The sequence below is a fragment of the Toxorhynchites rutilus genome, chromosome 3, assembly GCF_029784135.1.
Source record: "Toxorhynchites rutilus septentrionalis strain SRP chromosome 3, ASM2978413v1, whole genome shotgun sequence".
Taxonomy (NCBI): domain Eukaryota; kingdom Metazoa; phylum Arthropoda; class Insecta; order Diptera; family Culicidae; genus Toxorhynchites; species Toxorhynchites rutilus.
The window spans coordinates 172498225-172509051 of record NC_073746.1 but is presented as its reverse complement, the minus strand read 5'-3'; the positions used below and the strand labels follow the sequence as shown (position 1 = coordinate 172509051).

The window sequence follows — 10827 nt, the reverse complement described above, 5'->3', positions numbered from 1 at the left end:
ACGTGGTATGTGGACAGCCCCTTACTTACTCTTTGATTGCAATCATTGCATCAAACTGACGTCATTGCATTAATGTTTTGAGCTACACAATTGTGTGGATATATTTGCGCTAGCGTATTAGTAATGAATCTCTGCTGATGCAAATATTCAGTCTTTTTCCAAGCAGTGAACATTGTTTGTTTTCTGTCATCATAAAGGCTTCGTTGGTGCCTTTGACATTGCATCAATGTTATGAACTGACGCTATGGTGAAGCAGGTGTTAAGATTGTGCACCAAAAAAGTATTCGGGGAATACCAAGTTATTCAATCAGTTATAATAAGTTATTAATTTATTTGGGTTCGCGTGCAGATAGAATTTATTTCGCTTATTTAGACACCAAGAAAGTAAATGTCGCTTTGGAATTTTGTAAGTGTTTTGGTTTCGCTTGCCAGTAGCAAATCTTTCTTCACTAAGGATGACAGCTGCGCTTATCTCGAGTATGTATCGTTCTGCGAGCACAAGAATGAATTATCAAACAATTATCGTCAAATGATTCTACAATTAAAAAAACATTCCAGAGCGACCAAACTGGTAGATTTCAAAATTTTCGTAGCATTATAAGGTAATATCCGCAGTTATAATCAAGCGACTTAAATTAAACTACAGCGTAGTTCTACGTTAACAATGCGGTCGTGTCTTGAACACAACCTCCTATAATTTTATTTGCAAGTTGTGAGTGAACTTTGAATGAAAATTTTGCCCGATAATGATTTCATATTTAGATTCTCAAGAAAACTATCTCAAAAAGAAAACGTGCCCCGCCAGCGTGCAAAACAAAATAACAATGATTTCGTTTAGAAACTATGAGGGTTTTATTTGTTTTTCCAATAATTTTCAAGTCTATAAATATCTTCGCATATTTTAAAATATCTTAAAAATAGAGACATTTTTTTACATTTGGCATCCATGATTCGAGCGTTAAATTCTGTTTTTGACGTTTTGAGGGATGTGAGTGCGAGTAAATTCAAAAAACTTTGAAGTAGCTCGCACGCCGGATCACACATGACACTAACTGTCGTGATGTGTTCACACGGTGTGAGTAGCTGCACTGCAGTAACTGACTAGATCGACTCGTATGCTTACTCGTACCGTCTGAACCCGACTTAAGGAAACCAGACCAGAGAGTAGAGATGGACAAATCAGTTCACTTTGTTGAACGGCTCAGTAGCAAACCGTTCACCTAAGTGAACCAGTTCAATTGAATCGTTCTTTCGTTCAGCGGTATCAATAGCGGTATCAAGAATAACAATGAATGTTAGCTAGAACCCAACAAACATAGGCAGCTTCACAACTATTCGTGCCTTGATATTGTTAGATTAGATAGCACATTTTCTAATTTGTATGGAATTCATGCTTTGTTAATTATTGGGGAAAGAAAAGACGGGTGGATAATGTCGGGGACATAACCGGAGAGACGTAGGACCACACCAAGGGGTGTCCAATATTCGAATATCATGGAGCACAGATCCCAGAATGAGCAGCTTTTCATGCACAAAATTACAGAAAAAAATCAAAAGAAAAAAAAACCTCAGTGTTGCAACCGCAACGAAAAAGAAACAGTTTTCCAATTTTTTGAACGTTTATTTCATGCTCACAATAATGTTGGCTATGACAACGACGTTAAAAAATCCCTACCGATGACATAAATATAAACGCAATTGAACAAAACATTTTTATAATTATACAGAAAAACATTAAGCACTCTTTCATTACTATTAAGTTTCCCGTATTGCATCTAGATTTAGATTTAGAATAATATACGTTTAGTGTTTCTTTTGTCTAGTTCGTTGGGTGGTGTGAATATTATTTAGAGTCTTCGTTTGCTGTTGAATTTGTAGGATTGATAATCTTGATTTAAAATGATTTAAAATTAAGGATAATCAGGACAATAAAACTTCTAAAACAGAGCTCTTCAAAAAGGACCTTCTTACTTCTGAACTGTTTGTTTTGGTTTTTTCATTGTTGTGTTGTCCTATTGATCCTCTTCGAAACACAGTAGCGCGCCGAAAGTGGGAACGTGTTATTTTTTTTCCCAAGGTGTTTGGAAAAAGGTGCATCGCAACGAGCGGTTGCGACACTCCCCTCCAGTACATCAGGGCCGGTGATCCGATGTACTCACGCTTGCACCTACGTCCAACACAGCGATCTTGACGGTCGGCCTCTCTAGCACTCCGGTCGAGGTCTGTACCATTGCACGACGAACCTGTCCATCCTTGGACCGAATTGCGTGGATCACTCGACCTTTCGGCCAGCAGTTCCTTGGCAGAGCCTCGTCAACGATGACGACGATATCCCCTTCTGCGATAGGCTTGACGTGGCCAAACCATTTGGTCCTCCGAGTAAGATTTGCAGATATTCAGCTACCCAGCGACGCCAAAACCGGTTTGCAGAGACTTGGGACAGTTTCCAGGTGTGTTTCAGAGCGTAACTGCTGTCATCGAACGTGATCGGGGGCTTTGAACCATCTGAAGAACCAATCAAAAAATGATTCGGAGTGAGAGCTTGGGAAAGCTCGTCATCTAGTGGTAACTGCGTTAATGGTCGTGAATTGATGATTAGTTCGATCTCTGTGAGCATGTTCCTCAACAGTTCATCGGTGGGTGTGCGTGTGACTTGGAGGTGCTTCAAGGTTTTCTTCACGGAATGAACGAGACGTTCCCAGGCTCCTCCGAAGTGTGGTGATGCAGTAGGATTGAAAGACCATTTTGTATCAGTGGTGACGAAGTGCTCCATGAGTTTTTCGTGGTCAAATTTTTGTAACGCTTCCTTCAGCTCACGACATGCTCCTATGAAGTTGGTGCCGCGATCGCTGACTATCTCCAGAGGGGCACCTCTCCTAGCGGTAAAATTCCTAATGGAGAGGATGCATGAGTCGGTTGTGAGGCTGTGAGCAACTTCAAGATGTATCGCTCGCACCGTTAGGCATGTGATCAGCACTCCCCATCGTTTCTCGGTCCTCCGACCAGTAACTACATGCATAGGACCGAAGTAGTCGATACCGTAGGAAAATGGACGACAGAAGGCTTTTAGGCGCGTAGGTGGTAGAGCTGACATTTCTGGAGCTGCTGGCTTCGCCTGGCGAATTTTGCAGAGCTGACATCGGGCTCGCACGCGTTTGTAGGTCGACCGTAGCTGAGGCACGTAAAATCTACGCCGGATCTGGTTGAGTGTAGTCTGGTGGTTCATGTGGCAGAACTGCTGGTGAACACTGGCTATAATGAGGTCAGTAACGGGATGACACTTGGGCAACAATATCGGGCGCTTCACATTATCATCTACGTCGTCACAAGCATCTATACGACCCTTCATTCGCAGCAGCCCCTCTTCATCCAAGAAAGGACTGAGGCCATACAGCGAGCTACTTTTTGGCAATGCGTTCTTCCAAGGTGCCTGTTTCGGTTTCTGTAGTGCAGCTATCTCTGCGGCGAATTGAGCATTCTGAACTAGTTTAAGAATTGACAACTCTGCTTTCCGAAGTTCTTCCTGTGTCAATGGGCAGGTGACGATGGGCTCCTTCAATAGTTTCTTGTGCAGATTCGATGGATACCGCTGTACAAATGCGACATGACGCAGCAACCGCTTCTGCGGTGTAATCGAAGCTCGATACTGAAACAGACCACTTCTCTTTTGCCTCCCACAAGAATTCTGGACCACGGAACCAACGACTGGCAGGAGAAAAATCCGGAAGTTTCTGCCATTTCGTCGCATCGTCAGCCACGTTCAGTTTCGTCGGAATCCAATTCCATTCGTTAACCTCGGTCAGCTCTAGAATTTCGCTGATCCGCACGGCGACGAATTGATTATACCTCCGGTGATCGGAATTCAGCCAGCAAAGAACGTCACGCGCATCCGTCCAGAAGAACTGTTTTGTTGGTTTAAGTTGGTGAGACATCATGATACCGTTCGCTAAGCGGGCTCCGATAACTGCTGCCTGAAGTTCAAGTCTGGGAATCGACACGAATCGCAACGGAGCTACCCTTGTTTTCGCACCAACGAGCGCACATTCCACTTCGCCATCTTTTTCGAACCGGAGGTACGCAACTGCGGCATACCCGTTTTCAGACGCATCTACGAACACGTGGAGTTGAATTTCATTTTGCACGCCTGTGCTCGTTTTTATTCGGTAACACCTGGGTACAGTGACGGACTCCACTTGCGGAAGAACTTGCAACCATATTTGCCATTTCTCCCACTGTTCGCTCTTAATGGGTTCATCCCAATTTACACCACTACGCCAAATTTCCTGGAGTAGCATTCTCAGGAACATTAGGAAATTCGTAAGTAGTCCAATTGGGTCGTAGATGGTCATTAGCGTACTCAAAATCTGCCTTTTTGTTGGTACGATATGACCCTGCAGTAGATCGACATTTAGCCTCGTAGACACTTTGAAGGTAAAGGTATCGGCTACGGTACACCACCACAATCCCAGAACTTTCTCGGCTCCCATTTCGCTCAACAGATTCATGCTCTTCTCTCCAGGATTCGCCTTCAACTCCTGCAGCACTCGATTCGAATTTGACAGCCAGTTCCTTATTTCAAAACCTGCTTCTGCGTGAACAAATCGGACATCTTTAGCTAGCTTTATCGCCTCATCTTCCGTCTCCACACTGGACAGCATATCATCTACGTGATGTTCTCTAATTATCGCTTCAGCTGCCCTCGGGAACTTATCCTGAAACCGTTGCGCATTGTGGTTCTTCACATACTGTGCACAGCTGGGCGAGCACGTTGCCCCGAAAGTCATTACTTTTGTAACAAAGGTATCCGGAATACGCTTTGATTCTCCATTCCGCCATAGGAACCTCAAACACTGTTGATCGCGCCAGTTCATCGACACCTGAAGAAACATCTCTCGAATGTCGCCCGTTATAGCAATTCGAAATTCTCGGAAGCGTTGTAAAACGGAGAGAAGAGAAGTAAGCTGATTTGGTCCGGTTAGCAGGAACGAGTTCAGTGAAACACCCGCCACCTTTGCGGCTGCGTCCCACACTATACGCAACTTTCCCAGTTTATTTAGATTGACAACAGGGAATAAAGGGTGTGTCACATCAAATTGCATCACGGAAAAAACGCTAGAGAAATTTAATTTTTAGGAATTATATCTTCAGCTTTCGCTTATAATCAGATAAGAGTGTATAGCTCACGTTGGCCATGCTTCACTGTCAATTTTTCGTAAATTTGGAAAAATGTCGTCGAACGAAAAAGAGCGTCGTGAATTAATCCTGTACACTCATTTCGAGAATCCGGAGTTGTCACATCGGGACATCGGTAAGATGCTGGGAATCGTCCAATCCACGGTCAGCAGAGTACTAAAACGATACTTCGAGAACCTAACCATCGACCGGAAGGTGAAAAACGGCAAAAATGGATGCTCCGTCAGTGAAAAAGATCACAAGCGCGTAGTTAAGCAGTTTAGACGCGATCCGAGAAGTTCGGTCCGGGATGTCGCCAATAAGCTGAATTTGTCAAGTTCATTCGTCCAGCGGACCAAGCAGCGGGAGGGCCTGCGTACATACAAGGTTCAGAAGGCTCCTAACCGCGACGAAAGGCAAAACATGGTGGGGAAGACACACTCTTTATTGGAAGGTACCACACGCGTTCGAATCTCTCGGCTAGTTGGTTCTCCGTCAGCTTCTCGATGTATCCAGACCGCTCGTAATCTCTAAGCTTCTCCTTCAGGGCTTCAGCTAGATCAGGATCCCGTTGCATTCGCTTCTCCAGACAAATTAGCCGCTTCATTGCCATCGGCTTACTGCCCGGCATTCGAACATCGTCATAACGCCAGAGCAATCCAGTTTCATAGCGCCCTTTGTTCACATTAGTCAAGGATTTGAGCAAATGTTCGGCTCGCTCGTCGTCCTTCGACATCAGTGGTTTAATAGAACTTATTCCGATGCTGTCTAGCGAAAAGTACGTTTTAACTGCGTTGTGTAGCTCCGCGTCGCTTTATTCGGTACATGGACACACATGAAGATTGTAGTGTGCGATTAAACTAGTCGCTGTTTGGGACGTTATAGAGCAAGGTCCGAATACTATCCACCCCAGGCGTGTTTTAGCAGCGATCGGTTCGTCCTTCTTTCCTTCTCTGCTGTCGAGCGCGTGACCCAAGCGGCAATTATCCATACCAATAAGTATCCGTGGTCGAACATTACGATAGGAATCAGCCGGCAAGGCCGCCAAATGATGGAAGCGTCGCGCTAATTCCTCCATCGCGAGAGTTTGCCGAGGTAGAGCTAGGTTGTCCACGGTGTGCACTTTCGGTATCCAATATGTACTCATGTCATGCACTCCGGAAATATCTACCGCCAGCCTCACATAATTCACTTCCTGGCGTTGATGGTCCCCTGTCCAGCCCAGACACAAGGGATACGATTCACCTTGAATGTCTAGCTCCTTTAATAAACTATGTTCCATCAGCGTCACTGACGCACCGTCGTCCAAAAAGGCGAACGTGTGTACAATCTTCCCTCGTCCGTGGAGTAACACTGGCACGTATCGGAAAAGAATCTTGCTGACACCGTTAATGTGAAGATTGCAATTTTCGGTAGGTGTACTTGCACCCGCCTGTAGACTCGATATCTGAGGATTCTCCATTCGCTGGTATCTGGAATCGTCGTGTAGCAACCTGTGATGCATGTATGAACAACCGTTTCTACCGCAGGCTTGCTTTACCGCACATGCTCCGAAATGTTTTGACAGACACTTCCGACACAATTTGTTCTGCTTCAGCGCAGCCCATCTCGCCCCGATATCCAATTCTTGAAAGATTCTGCACAACCCTACATTACTGCAATCTCCGTAACAAATGACACATTGTTTGTTGACAGGTTTCGACATACTATTGGATGGCAATGTAGAGTTTGAAATCTGATTAGAGTCGGACTGGATGTGAACATTAACTTCCTCCCGCCGAACACGCTTCTCAGATCTGCCAACGTACGTACTGATCGTCGACGGAATCGTTACTACGCAAGCTGCTTCCACCAGCTTGCCCAACCAGCTGCTGAAGTCCGATAGTGTGACCGCTGACATTGTTTGTCGATGTTTAGCCCAGTCGAGCTTCACGGTTGGTGGTAGTCTCTCAACGAGTTCTTGAAGAAGTGCCACATTACAAAGATGCTCGTTCAATCCGCATGCCACAATCGTTGCGCACATGTTCTGGACAGCGACGCCGAAATCTATCAGAGTTCCTAACTTCTCCGCCTTTGGCGCAGGCATTTCCAGCGAGTGGACGATAATTTCTGGACGACCACCAAACAGCATACGAAGCGTATTGATAACACCGTCGAGAACAGCTGGATACAACAACCGACTGCGAACTGTCTCGAGAGCTTTCCCTTTCAAACTACGCTGGAGTCGAAGCAGATTTTCTTCATCACTGAAACCGCACATCCTTGTGGTACTCTGATAAGTGGCGATGAAAATGGACCACTCTTCAGGGTTACCCGAGAACATAGGCAGTTCTTTTGACACCGTGTGCCGTGCAGCGAGTTGACTCCTGCTGAGTTCATGAGAAAGATTCACTGACGAAGATAGAGGAAGGCTGTTCGGAATAAATGGATCCGCATCCGCATTCAAACCATCATTTCTCGTTGATTCACTGCTGCTGATTTCCATCGCCCTTACTCGCTCCTCAAGACTCTTCGTTTCTAAATCTTGCTTTCTCGCCATCTCCGCATGTTGTCTTTGTATCTGCTCGATCGCTTTGCTAACGTAATTCGTCTGACAGTTCTCAGTTCCCAACGTTGTCGAATTTGCATTGGGTGGAGGAACAACTGCGGCAACGCTCAACTCCTCTCGTATCTGCCGTTCTCTTTTCTCCATACGAGACTGCAAATCATTAATCGCGTTCTGTATCTCGCGCTCCTTTTCACGAAGCAGTTTTTCGTACGCCTGCTGCTGTTCTTCAAACCTACTTTGCATCTGGTCCATTCTCCTCTGGAACTCCTTGAGTAGCTCATTTTGTCCTTGGTTATCCACTGCCCTTGGCTCCGCTTCACTCTGTGCATGAGCTGTAGTGATGACCGATGGGATCTGACCTGCTCGCTTCGCCTCACACGCTGAACAACTCCAATCCACCTCTTCGATTTCCTCAGTTACACCCACGCACACGAAATGGAACCATTTACTGCATTCGTCACAACAAACCATCCGGCTGTTGTATACATCCTTGCACAGCGCACAACTCACGCCTGGCTTTGTCCGATTATTTCTCGACATTATTGCAACCTCGATAACGCTTCCCCGATCACGAACTAAACGGATTTTTTAAAATATTTTCCAATTTTTTGAACGTTTATTTAATGCTCACAATAATGTTGGCTATGACGACGACGTTAAAAAATCGCTACTGATGACATAAATATAAACGCAATTGAACAAAACATTTTTATAATTATACAGAAAAACATTAAGCACTCTTTCATTACTATTAAGTTTCCCGTATTGCATCTAGATTTAGATTCAGAATAATATACGTTTAGTGTTTCTTTTGTCTAGTTCGTTGGGTGGTGGGAATATTATTTAGAGTCTTCGTTTGCTGTTGAATTTGTAGGATTGATAATCTTGATTTAAAATGAACAATTAAGGATAATCAGGACAATAAAACTTCTAAAACAGAGCTCTTCAAAAAGGACCTTCTTACTTCTGAACTGTTTGTTTTGGTTTTTTTCATTGTTGTGTTGTCCTATTGATCCTCTTCGAAACACAGTAGTGCGCCGAAAGTGGGAACGTGTTATTTTTTTCCCAAGGTGTTTGGAAGAAGGTGCGTCGCAGCGAGCGGTTGCGACACTCAGCTCTCAGCAAACACTCAAACGTTTAGATTCAAATACGAAAAAATCAAAATTTGTCGTGCAAATGTCGTGCGGTGCAAATGTGGTAGGAGTTATTGTTCAGCCGGCAACGAACACACAGTTGGTGGCAAGCATAACGTAATAGGAATTTACCGTCTGGTATCGTGATATAATTGGGCTTTGCATTCCTCATGAATAACTGTGTTCTACTAGTCAAGTCCTTCATTTGATACCCATATTGATGGGGTTTAGAGAAAATATGTAATCCGCCATTTTGTAGCGGTGTGTTCCAAATTTCAGATGAACCGGTCAACAGGAAAGGGGTCAAATTTCAATTAATGTGGTACCGCGCCATAGACAAAGATGTTACATACAAACATACAAATATGTCACAGCTAAATAAAACCATTTAAAAACTCCAGCATTCTATCAAATCGAGCACTATTGGCCAGTCATTCACCTGGCGCAACGCTTCCACCGCTTTTAACACACTTCGAAAGGCTCTCCTGCTCCACATCCCATTAAAACTCCTGTCTCTCAAGAGTGGTATCGCACCGCGTACATCCCCGGCAAATGCAGCGATATCTCTTTTGCTGACAATCAATATCAAAATATCGTTATATAGCCATATAGTTAACGTTGTAGCGATATTTATTTATAATCACTTTTTTGTCTCCCTCCTTCATCTTGTCCATACATTTCGCTCGTACCCGTGGTTGCTTGTAATGAATAACTGTTTGCTGCAGGAGCGCAGACAAAATGTATGGGAAAGTAGGGAATTCTTTCTTCCAATTTTTCATCAATTTGAACTTTATATGAGCTGAAAAAACCGTAATGTGTAGCACATAAACAAATGCTGAGGATATTTCCTATCAATGTGTGTATTTGGAACCAAAATCCATTCATTAATTGAGGAGGTATTAGCGTTCAAAAACTGAACACTTTTTCACATCGAAATATTGAAATGGGCCCCTATATTGAAAGGTCAGACGTAGTCCTACGTCAAAAAGTGTTTCTTCTTATAAGTCGTAAATTGTATGTAAGTATGTCTCTCACTCAACAATGCTGTGTGTAATTATTTGATCCATACAGTTTTTAATATTTTCTGTTGGAACTAAGCAACTAAGCAATTAAGCAACACGTTTCATGTATTTTGCTTGTGTTGTACGTGTTGTACGGTTCACAACTGGATAGATTTCACGAGGCGATTATGGAAGACCTCGCACCGTCTGGCTATCTTTTATTTGAAACTCTTTAGATTTCTCTGGATAATTGTGTGTCTATGAGAATTATGCTGTGGATTTTTTTTTCTTCAAGCCGGCACGAATTCGGCAACAACCCAATACTCTCCAAGACTTACGAGGTTGAACAGAAAGATCATTGGTAGATGAAGCCAGCGATCACAATGCAGGTTCATTGTTCATTTGAGCCGCCATTGTTGTTTTAAGTGAACCAACACTACATATTATTCTTATTACTCGAACAGCATGATGGTGTTAATATCCATTTTTTGTATCACTGCTGCTTCATTTTAAGATTCCAATAACATTATTCTATTGAAGCCATAAATGTCATTGCCTGATTTTTTTAATACATATACAGTTCAACCAGCTCACGTCTGTTAATGATTGTATATAATAATAAAGGAAAATAATAGCACTAATAATCTATATACACCCATACCTCGCTACAAGGCCGCTCTTTATACGGCATTTCACTATAACGGCCCTCTTCAATTCAGGCACATTTTCGATTTACGGTCTAAAATGTTTCGTCATAACGGCAAAAACAAATTGATGATTGGTTCAAAAATCACTTTTATACAGATGTGGAAAAATATTTGCGAGACAAGAATTTAAGCAACATACAAATTAGGTATGTATACATACACATATTCTATGTAACATGAAGTTGTTTCATTTTTCTGTGCGATTTTCTGTTCTTGTGCGGCTTTTTTGTGCGATTTTTTTTGTGCGGTGTATGAAAATAGGCATA

General features: G+C 43.3%; 1 protein-coding gene across 1 annotated transcript; it reads right to left on the bottom strand.

Annotated features, from left to right (window-relative positions):
* Positions 1-2272: 2272 nt before the first annotated feature.
* On the bottom strand, positions 2273-5908 carry LOC129773665 (uncharacterized). The gene is made up of 3 exons (XM_055777310.1): positions 5614-5908; positions 3588-5029; positions 2273-3523 (listed from the first exon to the last, which is right to left on the bottom strand). The coding sequence occupies exons 1-3, from the start codon at positions 5906-5908 to the stop codon at positions 2273-2275; spliced, it is 2988 nt and encodes a 995-aa protein (XP_055633285.1).
* Between the last annotated feature and the right edge of the window lie 4919 nt (positions 5909-10827).

Bases quoted from the DNA above. Each gene is read 5' to 3' on its own strand.
- LOC129773665 (XM_055777310.1), bottom strand. From the start codon at position 5,908: ATGTCGAAGGACGACGAGCGAGCCGAACATTTGCTCAAATCCTTGACT. The intron at 5,030-5,613 runs GTGTGTCTTCCC...AGTTGCGTATAG, and splicing joins GTGGTACCTTCCAATAAAGA to TGTGGGACGCAGCCGCAAAG. The intron at 3,524-3,587 runs GTATCCATCGAA...CCATTGACACAG, and splicing joins CATGTCGCATTTGTACAGCG to GAAGAACTTCGGAAAGCAGA.